Below are 19,117 nucleotides of genomic sequence, written 5' to 3'. Positions count from 1 at the left end.
ACCCCCAGGTCCCTTTCTGCCTGGCTGCTCTCCAGCCACTCTGACCCCAGCCTGTAGAACAGCATAGGGTTGTTGTGGCCAAACGGCAGCACCTGGCACTTTGACTGTTTGAATGTCATCATGTTGGGACTCTGCCCATCTGTCCAGCCTGTCAAGGTCCCTCTGCAGAGCCTTTTACCCTCTAACTGATCAACATCTGCTCCCAGCTTGGTGTCATCTGCAAATTTACTGACTCAATCAACCCCTTCTGCTAAAGCAGGTTCATCTAGAGCAGGTTACACAGGAATGTGTCCAGGCTCTCCAGAGAAGGAGACTCCACAACTTCTTTGGGCAGCCTGATGCAGTGTTCTGGCACCCTCCAAGTGAAGAATATTCTCCTTATGCTCACTTGAAAATCTCCTGTGTTCTAGTTTGTGCCCACTGCCCCTGGTCCTATCACTGAAAAAGGCCTAGCCCCATCCTCTTGACTTTCACATTTAGATAAACATTGAGAAGATCCCCTGCCAGCCTGCTCTTCCCCAGGCTAAACAGCCCCAGCTGTCTCAGCCTCTGCTCCTCAGAGGGATGCTCCAGGTCTCTCAGCATTCTTTGTTGTCCTGTCCCTCTTGAAATGGAGAGCACAGAACCGGACACAGTATTCCAGGTGTGGCTTCATAAGGGCAGAGTAGCAAAGGAGAACCTCCCTCGACGTGAGTATGCTGGCCATGCCCTTCAGAGTGCACTCCAGGAGGCCATTTGCCTTCTTGGCCATGGGGGCAAACTGCTGGCTCATGAGGACTTTGTGAAGCAGCATTTCTAGGTCCTTCTCTGCAGAGCTGCTCTCCAGGTCAGCTCCTAACCTGTACTGATGCAGGGGGTTATTTCTGCTCAGGTGCAGGATCCTACGCTTGCCTTTACCGAACTTCACGAGATTTCGCTCTGCCCAGCCTTCCAGCCGGCCCAGGTGTTGCTGCAAAACAAACAACACGGAGTTTCGCCACCTTCAGCGCCGGCACCAACGCGGCGAGGCAGAGGCAGAGGCACAGGCAGAGGCAGCGGCGGCTGCCGCAGCGCTGCGGGAAGACGCCGCGCTCCGGAGGCGGCAATGCCGAGGCACCGGCAAAACCACGCTGAGCTGAACGGCTCAGCCCCAGCCCCCGCCTCCTTCAGGGCCGAGCGCGGGCAGGCTCAGTCCCTCAGCGGTCCCACTCTCCCCAAGGAGCGCTGCCCTTCTCACAGCGGCTTCCTCCAGACCTCGCTTTCCCCTCTGCGCTTGCGCCGGCCGCCCGCCGCCGCGCAGGCGCAGTGGGGGCGGGGAAGAAGGGTCCGGAGTGGAATTGCGGTGGCCCTTCCCGGCGCCGTTCGCAGCGGGGCGGCGCGGCGGGGATGAGCTTCCGCCTTGCCCGGCTAAGGGGAGGCGGGCGCAGGGACGCTGAGAGCCAGGCCGGGTGCTCCTTAGCAGCTTGCTGCTGCTTGCCGGCAGTGTCCCGCAGCCGAGCGGCCGCGGAGCTGAGGGAGCGCCGCTGACCGGAGCCGCCCGCTCGGGCCCTGCCGGCCTCGGGGCGAGGGAAGGGAAGCGCGGGGTGCGCAGGTAGTGGGGCAGCCGAGCCCCCCGGGGGGGCGGGGGCCGTCAGGGCGGCCCGGCCCCCCCCTCCCTCCCTCCCTTCCCTTTCTCCCTTCCCCCGCGCGGGGACGCGGGGCGGCGCCCGCGGGAGGATGGTGAAGCCGCCCCCAGCCCCCGCGCCGGGCCGGGAGGCGACCGAGTCGAGCCGGGCCCCAGCTGCCAGGGCCGGCCTCCGCAGGGGCTGAGGGGCCGCGCCGAGCCCCGCCGGGGTACTCGCTAGCGGCAGGATGACCACTCCCGCCCTGCTGCCGCTCTCCGGGCGGAGGTTGCCCCCCCTGAACCTGGGGGCCTCCGCTTTCCCTCACCACAGGGCTACCTTGAGACTCTCCGAAAAATTTATCCTGCTCCTTATTCTTAGTGCCTTCATCACCCTGTGCTTCGGGGCGTTCTTCTTCCTCCCCGACTCCTCGAAGCACAAGCGCTTTGACCTGGGCTTGGAGGATGTGCTCATTCCACACGTGGATACTAGCAAAGGGGACAAGAACCTCGGCGGCTTCCTCATCCACGGGCAGGGGCACGACGAGCACCGGCACAGGTAGGTGCTTTCCTGGCTGGTACGAAGTGGCCAGCGGGTGTCCCTGGGAGCAGGACCGGGTGGAGGGGACAGCTGTGAAAATCGGCCCTTCAGGTGCAGCTGTCGCTCCTCTCTCTCGCATCCTTCTGTCTTCCCAACGTGTATCAACTTCTGAGCGCTAGCCTGGTGTCCTCCAGCTGCCATCTGTGGTTGTGGCTCCATGTTTCCTTTTCCAGTGTGAATTTAGCCTCCTGGGAGGATAAATACGAGTTCTCCTCCGGTGACTGACTAAGTGATTCTCACCTTAATCCATTCCTTCGGTCAGTTGTGGGGAAAAAAAAAGGGGTTGAGTTAATGGCAAACTGACTGGGAACCTACCGCAGATTTTTTTTTTTCTATAGCATTTACCTGCATACCTAGAAACAGAGTGGCAGGAACTAAGATCTGGCTGAGACTTCATGTTTGTGACCCAGAGGCTGTCAGCCTGTGACATACAGGTTGCAGAACTGGTAGAGGCACAATCACCTTTCCTGGCCCTTGAATTAATTTCTTCTAATATTGCTCCAGACGGTTGGTGGTGCTGGTGGTTAAGTTCCTTCATCGTGTTTGCCAGTGTAAAGAAATTGGCGATAAAATAGTCGTTAAGGGTGACAAGGGGTAAATGTCATGCTGTTGATAGCATTTTGGGGGCCACAAAGCTTTGTATGGTGCCAGCTTCTAAGTGTTCAAGACTGGATCACGTGAAGTTAAGCCTTCAGAAGCGAGATTAAAACACTTCAATAAGGGTTAGGCAGTAGGTTTGCTTGTAGCATATTTTAATTGCTTCAGAGCAAAGCTGACTGATGTCTCTTTGCTGTCAAAGATGTGTAAAATGTGATGAGTGATAAAATACATGCTCTTCCATGCCCAAATTAGCAATACAGTGAGATTTAAAGAAAGGTTACTTGTGCTGATAGTGTTCCTCTGAGAACAGTTTAAAAAATACCCTATGAACATGGTAGGAGAATGATTTGAAAGTTATTTGCGATTGTTTAAAAGGAAAGGATATAATTTCCTCTTTTTTTGCTCATCTGTTAGGACCCTGAGTAGGGTCCTGCCCAGGGAGGTGGTGGAGTCACCGTCCCTGGAGGTGTTCAAGAGGGGATTGGACGTGGCACTTGGTGCCATGGTCTAGTCATGAGGTCTGTGGAGGCAGGTTGGACTCGATGATCCTCGAGGTCTCTTCCAACCTTAGTGATACTGTATTTTTCTGAGGCATCTTAGCTGCTGAATGTCTTGGGGCACTTACCATGAGCTGTTTCTCCCTCACTGAGAGGGCATGGGTGCTTAATATTTAACAAGGGCTTCTCGTGTCTGTGATGTTAATTGCTGGTGAAGTTAAAAGCTGCACAAAACATAGGTTTAGACACTCTAATATGCCTTTGAAGTTCTCATCTTTCATTTTGTGATCTTATTTCTTAGCTTCCCCAGTCCCTGGGGTAAGATGCAGTCAGAACCAGAGTCTGAAACAGAAGGCAGATGAGACAAAAAGTGTTCAGGAATTTTTCAACCTCCAGCTCTGACTGTTGCACCTTGTGTTGCCCAGTAGATGGGCAAGAGAGAAAGGCATTTACTGGTTCTTCTGGAGCGATGCTCTTGATTAACCTACTTCTGTGGGTCCTTTTCAGGTTTCCTTATTATGTGTAATTACTGAGACTATAGCTTTAGCACTGGAGTGCATACCATTTTTGTCTGCCATCTGGAGATAAGCAGCAACTTGGAACTCTTAGAGCTAAATGCATTTGGCTTGCTTGGGATGTGTTCTTAAAGTATTTATCCTGTTACCAGTTAACTCTCTTCAATGAGCTGTATGTATACCTCTCCCTGCCCCCCCAGCCAAAATGACAGTCTCTGTCATGTCCCATTCATTGCTGATTGACTTTGGAGTTATTTGAACCAGAGCAGATACCATTCCTGTTGGTTTGGCCCTGCAAACTATTCAATTACTTCAAGCACGTCTTAACTACCAAAAGCCCGAATGCTTAGCCTGGTTGTAAGACCCTTGTGTGAATGCCACCATAAGCACTGTGAAGCCAGGTTTTGTATTTTTGGAGCAGCTGGTTGTTTATTGTTTCTTTCCACATGGGCTTATCAATTAGGGCATTTGGTAGCTTTGGAGCTGGTGACTGTTTCCCATAGAACACCTGTTGCCGTTCTCATTGCTGAATGCCAGCTCCTGGATTGCAAAGACTTCCACAGAAAGTATAGGATCCTGAAAAGTGAAGTTTAGATTATTTTTGATCTCTGTTTGGGGTGGAAAACTTTGTTCATCTTACTGTCAAGGAGCAAAGGCAAGTGTCTGTTACTCCCTAAGTATCCTTGTGTCGATGGCACTGTGAAGTTATGGCACAAAGGATCAAGAGAAATTGAGCTAATGATAACACAGAGGAGGATGTGGTCTAAGATGTGAAGTGGGGTGATGGATCAACAAGCTGTGTTTCCAAGAGTTGTGGGACTTCAGAGGAAATTGGATCAAAGATCATTTATATCAAGTATACACTTGATCATGACATGACAGATAATGTTGGTTTGGTGACTGCTATTGCCCTCAAATGACTTAAAGCATACATCTTTATGCCACTCCCTTGGTATGTGAACTATAATATTTTTGTGGACTGTAATATTTTAATGCTCCCTTCCCCCTGCCCCTTACATCTTGAGCTTTGCAGGCTATTGGAGGGCATTCATGTTTCTATTTTTTATCCAAATGCATCAGTGATGTAGCTAGAGGATGGTTGGTTAACACTGAAGACATCCTTCAGTCTTGGGTGTAGGGATAATGGTTCTCACTGTCTCTTCTCTGTACTGCACACATTGCTTTCCCACCTCTTTCCCTTGGCTCACTTGACATTCTTGAATGTTTTCTTTCAAATTATTACTGTTGCAATGGTTACCCCTTCCTTTAACCTCTTTTGTTACTGCTTTCTGTTCCTCTTCCCTTCTCACCTTCCAGGTAGAAAAAGGGAGAGACACGCCCCTCCCTTTCTGGTATTCTTAAATACTCATTCAAGAACTACCAACCATGCTAATCAACCAAAAAAACCCCAACCCCCAGCCTTCTTATAAGAATTTGTTTAAAAGAATGTGTTGAGGTGGTGGAGTCACCATCACTGGAGGTGTTCAGGTGGAGACTTGATAGGGTGCTTGGTGCCATGGTTAGGTGGTGTTGGATGATAGGTTGGACACGATGATCTCGAAGGTCTCTTCCAACCTGGTTTATTCCATATTCTAAAATATGGAATGAAACAAAAATTTATGTTTGGGAGATGGATGTGGTGTAGTGCAAGTCCTTTTAGCTATTCATTTCACAGGTCAGCTCATTGTGAGCACTTGCAGGATAATGCCTGGGGAACGGGCTATAGAACCATAGAATGGCTTCTGTTAGAAACAAACTTTAAGATCATTGAGTCCAACCTTTGTTGGAAAGGTGTACCACAAAATTTTGCCTCTGGGAGGAGGGTGAGTGGAAAAGACTTCAAATCCAAGACTTGAAGATGTGTGCATACCCATGCACTTTAAAATCTGTTTCATTCCCAGAAGTGAATTTCCCTCCATCTCAAATAGGATATTGCAGAGGTACAGGGATGAGAGCAGCACAGTTCTGAAGACACATTGTGCCAAACAAAGTTGTGCATCACTCAAAATCTGTGACATGGTTTTAGGTAACTGTCACTCCTCTCAAACTTCTGTATTTCTTCTCACACTTAAAGTGTTTCTCACTTGCAAGGTACTCTCCAGCTCTCTTAGGTGTTTATTCAGGCATAGGTCTGAAAGATACCTAGGGAACCAAAACAAAACATTGTAAAGGAGTGGAAAATGCCAATGCTCAATAACCTCCTTGATTCATCAGATTAAAAAGGAAGAAAATAACTATCTGTAATAGGAAAGTTGAGCAGATTTCTTTCTATAATGATATATCAAGCATAGTAGTATCATAGTATCAGTCAGGGTTGGAAGGGACCACAAGGATCATTCACTTCCAACCCCCCTGCCATGGGCAGGTACACCCCACACTAGGTCAGCCTGGCCACAGCCTCAGCCAGCCTGGGCTTAAACACCTCCAGGGACAGGGCCTCAACCACCTCCCTGGACAACCCATTCCAGGGCTTCAGCACTCTCATGGGGAAGAACTTCCTCCTCACCTCCAGCTTGAATCTCCCCACCTCCAGCTTCATTCCATTCCCCCTAGTCCTATCACTACCTGAGATCCTGAGCAGTCCCTCCCCAGCCTTCTTGTAGCCCCCTTCAGATACTGGAAGGCCACAATGAGGTCACCTGGGAGCCTTCTCTTCTCCAGCCTGAACAGCCCCAACTCCTTCAGTCTGTCCTCACAGGAGAGGTGCTCCAGCCCTCTGCTCATCCTCGTGGTCCTGCTCTGGACACCTTCCAGCACCTCCAGATCCCTCTTGTCATAGGGGCTCCAGAACTGGAGGCAGTACTCCAGGTGGGGTCTCAGCAGAGCTGAGCAGAGGGGGAGAATCCCCTCCCTTGCCCTGCTGGCCACACTTCTCTTGCTGCAGCCCAGGCTCTGATTGGCTTTCTGGGCTGCAAGAGCACACTGAGAGCTCCTGGTGAGCTTCTCCTCCACTAGCACCCCCAAGTCTCTCTCCTCAGGGCTGCTTTCCAGCCAGTCCCTGCCCAGCCTGGATTTGTGCCTGGGATTGCCTCGACCCAGCTGCAGGACCCTGCCCTTGGTCTTGTTGAACCTCCTGAGGTTGGCTTGTGCCCACCTCTCCAGCCTGTCAAGCAGCTGCTCTTGACAAAGGTGAGATCATTTGTGTGTTAAAAGCAGGTTAATCTCAGAAGCAACACATTTTATGAGCTCAAAGCTACTTTTGTGGCAGCACTTGGACTACTTTTGTACCAAAAATTCATCCTTCTGAGTTTGCAGAGTTGTATCTTGAGGTAATTTCTTCAATTCATAATTCCTCCCTGTCGTTAAAACCCCCACCATGCATCACCTCACCAGTGTGACAGCAAGAGCTGCTGATACCACTGACTGCCAGCTGTGTGTGAATAGGTATAGTTCAGAGCAGAGCATGCCTTTGACTGTGCCTAGCACAGTTATCTTCATAGAATCAAAGATGTAAGCTCAGGAGTCCAATATGACCAGTTGTGGCTCAACAAGCTGTATGCCAATAGTCTGGAAGTGCTGGGGTTTTGTTGCTCAGTATATTGTTTTCTTCCTGTGACAGTAGCAGCTGCTGTCTCTAAGGAGGCTGAAAGCAGCAGAAAGGAGTTTGGAGAGCTTTCAGTCTTAATTTCTTCCTTGTTTATGGTGGTGGGTTTTTCTTGTGTGTAAAAGAACATGAAAGAATATACTTCTTTTGAATACCTTTGTCTTCTCTGGTCTGTCTGACTTAATTAGCCATAGTTTCAGTGGACATAGGAGATAATTTAACCTCTATTACTCAGTGTGTCTTGTCTTCCTCTGCCGTGCCATCAAGTATGAAAATACATTAAACATTCTGCTCTTCCTCTCCCACCTTCCTTCGAGGCACAGCTCATTAGTGTAATGAAGAGTATCTGCTGTTGTGGTTCAGAGAACCTGTTTGTTCTTTTTTTCCCCCCTGAAAAATCAGAAGCCACTTTTATACTCAGCTCTGGTGAGACTCCACCTGGAGTACTGCCTCCAGTTCTGGAGAGAGACTTGGGGGTGCTGGTGGAGGAGAAGCTCACCAGGAGCTCTCAGTGTGCACTTGCAGCCCAGAAAGCCAATCAGCTCCTGGGCTGCAGCAAGAGAAGTGTGGCCAGCAGGGCAAGGGAGGTGATTCTCCCCCTCTGCTCAGCTCTGCTGAGACCCCATCTGGAGTACTGCCTCCAGTTCTGGAGCCCCTATTACAAGAGGGATCTGGAGGTGCTGGAAGGTGTCCAGAGCAGGGCCACGAGGATGAGCAGAGGGCTGGAGCACCTCTCCTGTGAGGACAGACTGAAGGAGTTGGGGCTGTTCAGTCTGGAGAAGAGAAGGCTCCCAGGTGACCTCATTGTGGCCTTCCAGTGTCTGAAGGGGGCTACAAGAAGGCTGGGGAGGGACTGCTCAGGATCTCAGGTAGTGCTAGGACTAGGGGGAATGGAATGAAGCTGGAGGTGGGGAGATTCAGGCTGGAGGTGAGGAGGAAGTTCTTCCCCATGAGAGTGGTGAAGCCCTGGTTGTCCAGGGAGGTGCCTGAGGCCCTGACCCTGGAGGTGTTTAAGCCCAGGCTGGATGAGGCTGTGGCCAGCCTGATCTAGTGTGGGGTGTCCCTGCCCATGGCAGGGGGGTTGGAACTAGATGATCCTTGTGGTCCCTTCCAACCCTGACTGATACTGTAAAACCAGTTCTGTCTAGGCCACAACTCCCACTCCATGCAGGCTTTCTTATTGCATGAGGTTGAGCCTGTCTTCAGAATGCTCTGCACAGTCTCTAAAACATGGGCTCTGAGTTTAAGCTGAGGTGCTGCATCCAGGATCAGAGCATTTATAGAGTGCTACATGCAGGAGGTGCAGTCCTCATGGTGAGACCTATGGACCTGAAGAGGGCAGGTGTGGTATGTTTCAAGTCAGGGTTCAGAAACATCTCCTATGTCTAGGGCAAAAACTGCCTGGTGTCAGTCTTCAGCTGGTGAAACTGTTGCAAGGGCAGTATAAGGAGACAGAAGGTACTCAAGGCAACTTTGGTGATAATACAAAAGCCAGGAGTGGCTGACACCCTGTCAGGCTGTGTTGTCATATGGACAGGCTGGAGAGTTTGGCAAAGGGGAACCTCATGAAGCTCAACAAGGTGAGAAATAAACCTGCACCAGTGCAGCTTAGGGGCTGACCTCCTGGAAAGCAGTTCTGTGGAGAAGCACCTGGGAATGCTTCTGGCCAACAAATTGCCCTTGAGCCAGCAATGGCCAAAAAGGCCAATGGTATTCTGGGGCACATTAAGAGTGGCCAGCAGGTTGAGGGAGTTCTCCTCCCCCTCTACTCTGTCCTAGTGGGGCCACACCTGGAGTACATAGAATACATACATAGAATAAACCAGGTTGGAAGAGACCTTCAAGATCATCACATCCAACTGATCAACCAATCCAACACCACCCAAACAACTAACCCACGGCACCAAGCACCCCATCAAGTCTGCTCCTGAACACCTCCAATGATGGTGACTCCACCACCTCCCCAGGCAGCCCATTCCAATGGGCAATCACTCTTTCTGTATAGAACTTTTTCCTAACATCCAGCCTGAACCTCCCCTGGCGCAGCCTGAGACTGTGTCCTCTTGTTCTGGTACTGGCCGCCTGGGAGAAGAGACCAACATCCGTCTGTCTACAACCTCCCTTCAGGTAGTTGTAGAGAGTAATAAGGTCACCCCTGAGTCTCCTCTTCTCCAGGCTAAGCAACCCCAGCTCCCTCAGCCTCTCCTCGTAGGGCTTATGTTCCAAACCCCTCACCAACTTTGTTGCTCTTCTCTAGACTCGTTCCAGCAAGTCAACCTCCTTCCTAAACTGAGGGGCCCAGAACTGGACACAGTAGTGTGTCTCATTCTGGGCTCCCTAGTTCAAGAGAGATGGGGAACTACTGGAGAGATTCCAACAGAAGGCCAAGAAGATGCTGAGAGAACTGGAGTATCTCTCCTGTGAAGAAAAGCTCATAGGGCCAGATCCTATGGATCAGGCTGGATTGATGGGCTGAGGGCAATTGTATGAGCTTCAACAATCCCATGAGTGCTCCAGGCTTGGAGAAGAGTGGCCAGAAAGCTGCCCAGCAGAGAAAGACTGGGGCTTTGTTGATCAGCATGCTGGCTGAAGATGAGCAAGCAGGTGCCCAAGTGGCTTGAGGTGGCCAACAGCATCCTGGCCTGTAACAGGATCTGGAGCTGTTTGGCCTGGAGAAGAGCAGGCTGAGATGGGATCTTATCAATGCTTTTCAATATCTAAAGGGTGAGGGTCAAGAAGATAGGGCTGGGCTCTGGACAAGGGGCAGTGGGCACCAATTAGAATACAGGTGGATTCATTTAAACATAAGGTAAAACTTTACTGTGAGTGTACTGGTGTACTGGACTAGGCTGTCCAGAGAGGTTGTGGAGTCTCCTTTTCTGGTGGCTTTCAAAATCCACCTGAACATGTTCCTGTGCTGCCTGCTCTGAGTGCCCCTGATTTAGCAAGGGTTTTGAACTAGATGATCTCTAGAGGTCCTTTTCAGTGCCTACCAGTCTGTGATTCTGTGGAGGGCACTACTCATCCTTCCTGGAGGCTTTCCTCAGTTGGACTTTTTAGTAGCCAGGTGCTGTTCTCTATTCTGGATTCAGTTTTGAGAAGAGGATTGAGATCTGAGCCCAACAGGATGGCATTCAACAAATCCAAGTGCCAGGTGCTGCACTTTGGCCACAACAACCCCATGCAGTGCTGCAGGCTGGGGTCAGAGTGGCTGAGAGCAGCCAGGCAGAAAGGGACCTGGGGGTGCTGGTTGACAGCAGCTGAACATGAGCCAGCAGTGTGCCCAGGTGGCCAAGAGGGCCAACGGCATCCTGGTCTGCATTAGGAATAGTGTGGCCAGCAGGAGCAGGGAAGTCATTGTGCCCTGTGCTCAGCACTGGTTAGGCCACACCTTGAGTCCTGTGTCCAGTTCTGGGCCCCTCAATTTAAGAAGGACATTGAGAGACTTGAAGGTGTCCAGAGAAGGGCAACAAGGCTGGGAAGAGGCCCCAAGCAGAAGCCCTATGAGGAGAGGCTGAGGGAGCTGGGGTTGCTTAGCCTGGAGGAGAGGAGGCTCAGGAGAGACCTTCTTGCTCTCTACAACTCCCTGAAGGGAGGTTGTAGTCAGGAGGGAGTTGGTCTCTTCTCCCAGGCACCCAGCACCAGAACAAGAGGACACAGTCTCAAGCTGTGCCAGGGGAGGTTTAGGGTGGAGGTGTGGAGAAAGTTCTTCACCAAGAGAGTCATTCACCATTGGAATGTGCTGCCCAGGGAGGTGGTGGAGTCCCCATCCCTGGAGGTGTTCAAGAGGGGATTGGATGTGGCACTTGGTGCCATGGTTTAATCATGAGGTCTGTGGTGACAGGTTGGACTTGATGATCTTTGAGCTCTCTTCCAACCTTGGTGATACTGTGGTGGTGAGTCTGTGGTTATACCTCTAAACTCAATTTGAATTCCTCCTGACTTTGTGCTGGGCTGTGGGAGAGGGTACTGCCTTGTTATTTCCCAGGTTCTGTTGGAATTAGTGCAGTATGTTGTAGGCTGGGAAGCTCTTTCATCTTTGCATTGCAAAATGCAAATTCTGGACCATCTGTCTAGATGTCCTTCACCCCATCTGCTGTACAGCCTGCATCACATGTTGATTCTTCAAGTTACATTGCTGTCCTCCAGTTTGTCCCAGTATTTCCTGTGCTAGGAAAGAGAGGAGTCAAATGCTGGTGTTCTCCAGCTCTCAGCCTTTCCAGTTGTGGAAATAAAACCCCAAAGCCACACCAACTTTTAACTTGTTGTCTGCATGCTGGCAAACAGCCAGCTGTGGGAAAACTTCAGAAGGCCTGCTGGCTGGATTTGGGCCAGCTAATGGGGGGGGAGGAAAGAGCCCTTGGGTTCACTGGGAGTTTGGTGGATCTAAAAATCTCAACAGAACTGAAGTGAAAAGGTGAGTTGCTGCTGGAGGGTAGCAGTGCAGCTGGTAGTAAGCAGCATGGTTAGTTAGGGGCACGCAGCACAGTAAAAGTTTTCCAATCTTTTGATTATCTCCTGTGGTAATTGTTAACATTTTGATCCCACTCAGCTGGTTCTGAATGGCAGCTTTTTGCTCTCATACAACAAATGTACATGAAACTGATCACAGAGTTGGTGACATGCCTTGTGGGTGTACATACTTTCTTAGCCATTGAACTGAGACTGCATGTGGGCAAAGAGTGAAACATTTTGTAAGGCCTTTCTTCATCACTCATTTGAACAAGGGGATTGAGTGCACCCTCAGTAAGTCTGCAGATGACACTAAGCTGGGGAGGGAGTGTAGGAGGCTAGGAAGGCAACAGACAGGGTCCTGACAGGCTGGATTGATGGGCTGAGGGCAATTGTATGAGCTTCAACAACCCCACGAATGCTCCAGGCTTGGGGAAGAGTGGCTAGAAGGCTGCCCAGCAGAGAAAGACTGGGGCTTTGTTGGTCAGCATGCTGGCTGAAGATGAGCAAGCATGTGCCCAAGTGGCTGAGGCAGCCAACAGCATCCTGGCCTGTAACAGGAATAGTGTGCCCAGCAGGACCAGGGAAGGGATTGTTGGACTGGGCACTGGTGAGGCCACACCTTGAGTGCTGCGTGCTTTTATTTGGTGCTGCAGTATAAGGGAGATTGAGGCCCTGGAGCAGGTCCAGAGAAGGGTGAGGAAGCTGGTGAAGGATCTGGAGACAGGTCTTGTGAGGAGCAGCTGAGGGAACTGGGATTGTTTGCTCTGGAGAAAATGAGGCTGAGGGGAGACCGCCTTGTTCTCTACAACTTCCTGAGAAAGGACCTTAGGGCAGGGTGAGTGTTGGTCTGATCTCTCTAGTAACAAGGGATAGGATGAAAGGAAATGGCCTCAAGTTACCCCACACTGGCTATTAAAAGAAATTTCTTCACTCAAAGGGATTTCAAACCCTGGAATAGGCTCCCTAGGGAGGTGTGGCATCCTAGCCTGCATCAGGAACAGTGTGGCCAGCAGGAGCAGGGAAGTCATTCTACCCTGTACTCAGCTCTGGTTAGGCCACACCTTGAGTCCTGTGTCCAGTTCTGGGCCCCTCAATTTAAGAAGGACACTGAGACACTTGAATGTGTCCAGAGAAGGGCAACGAGGCTGGGGAGAGGCCTTGAGCACAGCCCTGTGAGGAGAGGCTGAGGGAGCTGGGGTTGCTTAGCCTGGAGAAGAGGAGGCTCAGGGGAGACCTTCTTGCTGTCTACAGCTACCTGAAGGGAGGTTGTAGCCAGGTGGGGGTTGGTCTCTTCTCTCAAGCAACCAGCACCAGAACAAGAGGACACAGTCTCAAGCTGTGGCAGGGGAAGTTTAGGCTGGAGGTGAGGAGAAAGTTCTTCACTGAGAGAGTTGTTAGCCATTGGGATGTGCTGCCCAGGGAGGTGGTGGAGTCACCATCCCTGGAGGTGTTCAAGAGGGGACTGGACGTGGCACTGGGAGCCATGGTTTAGTCATGAGGTCTGTGGTGACAGGTTGGACTTGATGATCATTGAGGTCTCTTCCAACCTTGGTGATTCTGTGGTTGAATGCCCAGCCCCACCCTGGAGCTGAGCTGTGTTGCTTAGGGACGTGATTTAACACCAGCCTTGGTGGCGTTCGGGAGTGGTTGGACTCGGTGATCTTCAGGATCTTTTCCAGTTGAAAGGATTCTTAAGCCAGCAGAGAATTTTGTGAAAGCTGCTCCAGCTCCTTGCCATGGTGCTGCCATTGAGGCTTTGGACAGGTGACTGTTTTCTGCAGTTCTGTCTGAGAGAGTGAGTTTGAGGTTTTCATTTGGCTTAGCCTTTTGTAATCTGATCAGCATGGCATGAGCAAAACCACATCTTGAAGGGAGCGCGCAGGATGAAAGTGTCTTCTTGCAGTGTGAAGCTTTAAAAGCTGTTAAATGAGATTACTTTGTGTCTGTTAACACCAGCATGCAGAAATGTCAATTCTCACATCTAATGTGTGCTCAGAGCTGCTTGCAGGACTTCTGTAAGACGACATTCATCTCGGCTGAGGTTCAGCAGTGTTTGTAGGCCAGCAAGGCATTGGAAGTGTGCACAGGCAAGCTGCATTGGTAGTTTCACAGTATCACAGTATAACCAAGGTTGGAAGAGACCCCAAGGATCATCAAGTCCAACCTGTCCCAACAGACCTCACAACTAGACCATGGCACCAAGTGCCACGTCCAATCTCCCCTTGAACACCTCCAGGGACGGCGACTCCACCACCTCCCTGGGCAGCACATCCCAATGACGAACGACTCGCTCAGTGAAGAACTTTTTCCTCACCTCGAGTCTAAACCTCCCCTGGCACAGCTTGAGACTGTGTCCCCTTGTTCTGGTGCTGGTTGCCTGGGAGAAGAGACCAACCCCCTCCTGTCTACAACCACCCTTCAGGTAGCTGTAGAGGGCAATGAGGTCACCCCTGATCCTTCTCTTCTCCAGGCTAAACAACCCCAGCTCCCTCAGCCTCTCCTCACAGGGCTTGTGCTCAAGGCCTCTCCCCAGCCTTGTTGCCCTTCTCTGGACACCTTCAAGTGTCTCGATGTCCTTCCTAAACTGAGGGGCCCAGAACTGGACACAGGACTCAAGGTGTGGCCTAACCAATGCAGAGTACAGGGGCACAATGACCTCCCTGCTCCTGCTGGCCACACTATTCCTAATACAGGCCAGGATGCCATTGGCCCTCTTGGCCCCCTGGGCACACTGGTGGCTCATGTTTAGGCAGGTGTCAATCATCACCCCCACTTGGTGCCATGGGTTAGTTAGTCCTGAGGTGTTGGGTGACAGGTTGGACTTGATGATCTTTGAGGTCTTTTCCAACCTTGTTGATTCTATGAGTAGAGGTGGGTGAGAACCTGCCCTGACCTGTTTGCCACACTCTTCTTAATGCACTGTAGAATATTGTTTGCCTTCTTGGCTCTGAGGGCTTATTACTGGCTCATAGGGACCTTGTCCACCAGCAGCCCCACCAGGGACACTTGCATACTTTCTGTGGTATATTTTAAAACCCCTCATTGAGAGCTGGCCTTCTGGGCTGTAGGATTTGCTTGTTTTCATAGAATCCACAGGGTTGGAAACGACCTCAAAGATCACCAAGTCCAACCTGTCACCCAACACCTCGGGACTACATAGAATCAGAGAATCAACAAGGCTGGAAAAGACCTCAAATGTCATTGCTTTTATGAAATAAAGTTTGCTCTGTGCTTTAAAACCAAAACTTGAAGCCACTCTCTGGGCTTGAGATAAAATAAACCAAGGGAAAAGATGTTTGTTAAAGTAGAAGGGGTGTGATTTTCCTGGATAACCTACCATATTCTCCCCACTTTGTGCTTTGTTTTTCTTTCCCCTGCCCCCAAAGAAAGAAAATTCCATCCTGGAAAAAAATGATACTAGTTTGACTAAGAACCTTGTTTCTAGTGTCCTTTTAAATCTCTTTTTAATCAGGTTTATCTCAGAAAAACTGAGGGCTGTTTAATTCTGAACTTAATGATTGTGGATGATGCAAGCATGTGTCTGTTGTCCCAGAGCTCTAATCACCAATCCATGGCTTCCTAAAGGCTGTTCTGCTGTCCTGGGTTCTTGTGGAGGGGAAAGTGTGATCCAAATTATTAAGTAACATGTGTTAAATTCTGAGCTGCAGTGCACAGTGTTCTAGAGAGGAAAACACTGCACAGGGCAAAGTGGGCTTGCACCCTAGAGTTGTGATGGGACAGAGGGAAAACACTGCAAGGGCAAAGTGGGCTTGCACCCTAGAGTTGTGATGGGACAGAGGGAAAACACTGCAAGGGCAAAGTGGGCTTGCACCCTAGAGTTGTGATGGGACAGAGGGAAAACACTGCACAGGGCAAAGTGGGCTTGCACCCTAGAGTTGTGGTGGGACAGAGGGTGCTCAAAGAATGCAAGTTTCTCCTTCTGTGAACAATTCTACTTTGTGGAGACAGTGGAATCCATGGAATGAAAATGTTAATGGGTCTAGGAAGCAGCTCTTTCCCAGGAAAGAGAGAAAAAATCAAAGCAAATTAAAAAGTGCTAAGAATTCAACAGACCTTAAACTTTGTTTTTATTGCTATTTCTTGAGCATTGCTGTACCTGGTTGTTTTGTTTTTACTCTGGGCTATTAAAAACAGTCAGTCAGGATGGATCTACTAGTTGTTGCATTTGTTAAGTTGGTCCAGATCAGTACAGTGAAAGGTTCCTTGGATGTGAGTGGTATGCCTGTTTGTGGGAGAGCTCTGCAGAGGGACCTTGCCAGGCTGGACAAATGGGCAGAGTCCAAGGGCAGGAGACTGAACACATCTAAGTGCAGGGTCCTACACTTTGGCCACAACAACCCCAGGCAGTGCTACAGGCCGGGGTCAGAGTGGCTGAGAGCAGCCAGGCAGAGAGGGACCTGGGGGTACTGGTTGACTGGCTGAACATGAGCCAGCAGTGTGCCCAGGGGGCCAAGAAGGCCAATGGGATCCTGGCCTGCATCAGGATTAGTGTGGCCAGCAGGAGCAGGGAGGTCATTCTGCCTCTGGACTCAGCAGTGGTTAGGCCACACCTTGAGTCCTGTGTCCAGTTCTGGGCCCCTCAGTTTAGGAAAGATGTTGAGATGCTGGAAGGTGTCCAGAGAAGGGCAACAAAGCTGGGGAGGGGTCTGGAGCACAGCCCTGTGAGGAGAGGCTGAAGGAGCTGGGGTTGCTTAGCCTGGAGAAGAGGAGGCTCAGGGGAGACCTTCTTGCTCTCTACAACTCCCTGAAGGGAGGTTGTAGCCAGGTGGGGGTTGGTCTCTTCTCCCAGGCAACCAGCACCAGAACAAGAGGACACAGTCTCAAGCTGTGCCAGAGGAAGTTTAGGCTGGAGGTGAGGAAGAAATTCTTCCCAGCAAGAGAGATTGGCCATTGGAATGTGCTGCCCAGGGAGGTGGTGGAGTCACCATCACTGGAGGTGTTCAAAAAGAGATTGGATGAGGCACTTGGTGCCATGGTTTAGTTGATCAGATGGTGCTGGGTGATAGGTTGGACTTGATGATCTCTGAGGTCTTTTCCAACCTGTTTAATTCTATTCTATTCTATGTGAAATGAGTTACTATTTCACATCCCAGGTGCTGGAAGGGACCCTGGCTGCATTGCAGGAGCTGTCAGGGTGAGAAGAGATACTTCCATTGAAATTTGATCTCGTGTCTGGGAGCTCTGTTACTTGGGGGGACTGACACTCATGGAAAGATACCAAGGTATCCCTATTGTCATGTCTATAAAGTGCTCAGGGGAGTGGATAAACTGGTGTCACTGCTGTCTTTTCAATACTTGCATGGGAATCTTAAACACCTATAGTTGATGTGGCAGTGTGCTCTTGTGGCCACGAGAGCCAATCATGTGCCCCAGGAAGGGCACATTAAGAAGAGTGGTGTGGCCAGTAGGTTGCTGGAGGTTCTTCTCTTCCTCTACTCTGCACTGGGGATAAGCTATGCCTGAAGCCCATTCTGTGCTGCCCAGTTCAAGAGGGACAGGAGGCTGAAGCATGTCTGATGAGGGGAGGCTGAGCTGGGGTCCTTTAGCCTGGAAAAGAGCAAATTGAGAGGGAGTCTCTCAGTGCTTCACCATCTAAAGGGATGGGTGTCCCTGGCTCTTGTCAGTGGTGCCTAGTGATGGAACAAGGGGCAGTGGGTATACACTGCAAACCAGGACCTTTCATTTGAACATAAAGAAAAGCTGCTGTTGGGAGTGTGCTGGACTGCTGGACCAGGCTGCCAGGAGAGGCTTGGAAAGTCTCATTTCAAATGTGCCTGGATCTGGTTGTTTGCAACCTGCCCTGGGTAACCCCTGTTTAGCAGTGAGGTTTGACTAGATAATCTGTGGAGGTCTCTTCCAGGCCCTAACAGTGTGCTTCTGCAAGGTGACTTACATCCCAGTGGAAGGTGTTTTATAGCTAGCATCTGTTAGGAGCTGGGTTCAGGTTTTTCTGGCAGTGATGCTGGTGAGCAGGGCAGTTGGGAGTCAGTCAAAGCTGTACAGGTGACAAAGGAAGCTCTTCTCTAAAAATACCACCAAAACTCACCAAAAAAAAATCTTTTCCAAACAAAATAATAACTCCCCATCGTTCTTGGTATCACTCAGTGTGAAAACAACAGCACAACAGGGATGGAAGGAAACCTGCACTCTTCCTGGCTGGCTTCTGCCCATTTCTGTGTTGGCATTGCAGCATTTAATCATAGAATCAATAAGGTTGCAAAGGACCTCAGAGATCATCAAGTCCAACCTATCATCCAATACCTCAGGACTAAACCATGACTCCAAGTGCCACATCCAATCTCTTTTTGAACACCTCCAGGGATGGTGACTCCACCACCTCCCTGGGCAGCACATTCCAATGGCCAATCTCTCTTGCTGGGAAGAACTTTCTCCTCACCTCCAGCCTAAACCTCCTCTGGCACAGCTTGAAACTGTGTCTTCTTGTTCTGCTGCTGGTTGCCTGGGAGAAAAGACCAACCCCCACCTGGCTACAGCCTCCCTTCAGGGAGTTGTAGAGAGCAAGAAGGTCTCCCCTGAGCCTCCTCTTCCCCAGGCTAAGCAACCCCAGCTCCCTCAGCCTCTCCTCCCAGGGCTGTGCTCCAGACCCCTCCCCAGCTTTGCTGCCCTTCTCTGGACACCTTCAAGTGTCTCAATGTCCTTCTGAAATTGAGGGGCCCAGAGCTACTAATATCTGCTTGGTGGCTGGATTAAGTTGTGGGAACACTTTACTGACAGAAAGTCAGGAGCCTAAAAGTGACTTTGTTCTTGTGTGTGTTTCAGTAGAATTGTTGAGATTGTATAACTGATAATGAATGTGAGCCCCAGGTCATTGCTCTGCTTTGTTTCTCTTGCATCTGGACTCTTAGGATGTGTTGGGTTTGCTTTCTCTAAATCACCTGAGCACTGATTTTGTGCAGAGGGACATGCTGTTGCAGTTATGCATAGCTGTTCGCTTGACACCTCCTCTCCCTTCTTCAGATGTTATTTTCTCCCAGTAGCATCTGGCTGTCACACTGCAGTGGGGCTGGATCATCCAGTCTTCTGATACCACAAAGGAAAATCAGGCTTGACATATTGGTGCCAGTTTGGCAAGATGCCTGAATCATTACACTCAGTGAAATATAGAACAGAATAGGATTAACCAGGGTGGAAGAGACCTTTGAGATCATCAAGTCCAACCTATCACCCAACACCATCTGACCAACTAAACCATGGCACCAAGTGCCTCATCCAGGCTCTTCCTACTAAACACCTCCAGGGATGGTGACTCCACCACCTCCCTGGGCAGCACATTCCAATGGCAAA

The 19,117-nt window shown here is 50.4% G+C and overlaps 1 protein-coding gene across 1 annotated transcript in view; it reads left to right on the top strand.

Annotated features, from left to right (window-relative positions):
* The first annotated feature begins 1,288 nt into the window (after positions 1–1,288).
* The window catches only part of MAN1A2 (mannosidase alpha class 1A member 2), a 198,738-nt gene continuing 180,909 nt past the window's right edge, over positions 1,289–19,117 (top strand). The window contains exon 1 of the mRNA XM_054163250.1: positions 1,289–2,138. Within this exon, the coding sequence (XP_054019225.1) occupies positions 1,831–2,138 (308 nt within the window). The 5' untranslated portion in view covers positions 1,289–1,830. The remainder of the gene's footprint in view (positions 2,139–19,117) is intronic.

The sequence above is a fragment of the Dryobates pubescens genome, chromosome 8, assembly GCF_014839835.1.
Source record: "Dryobates pubescens isolate bDryPub1 chromosome 8, bDryPub1.pri, whole genome shotgun sequence".
In the NCBI taxonomy this organism is placed as follows: Eukaryota; Metazoa; Chordata; class Aves; order Piciformes; family Picidae; genus Dryobates; species Dryobates pubescens.
This window is presented reverse-complemented; position numbering and strand designations above follow the sequence as displayed.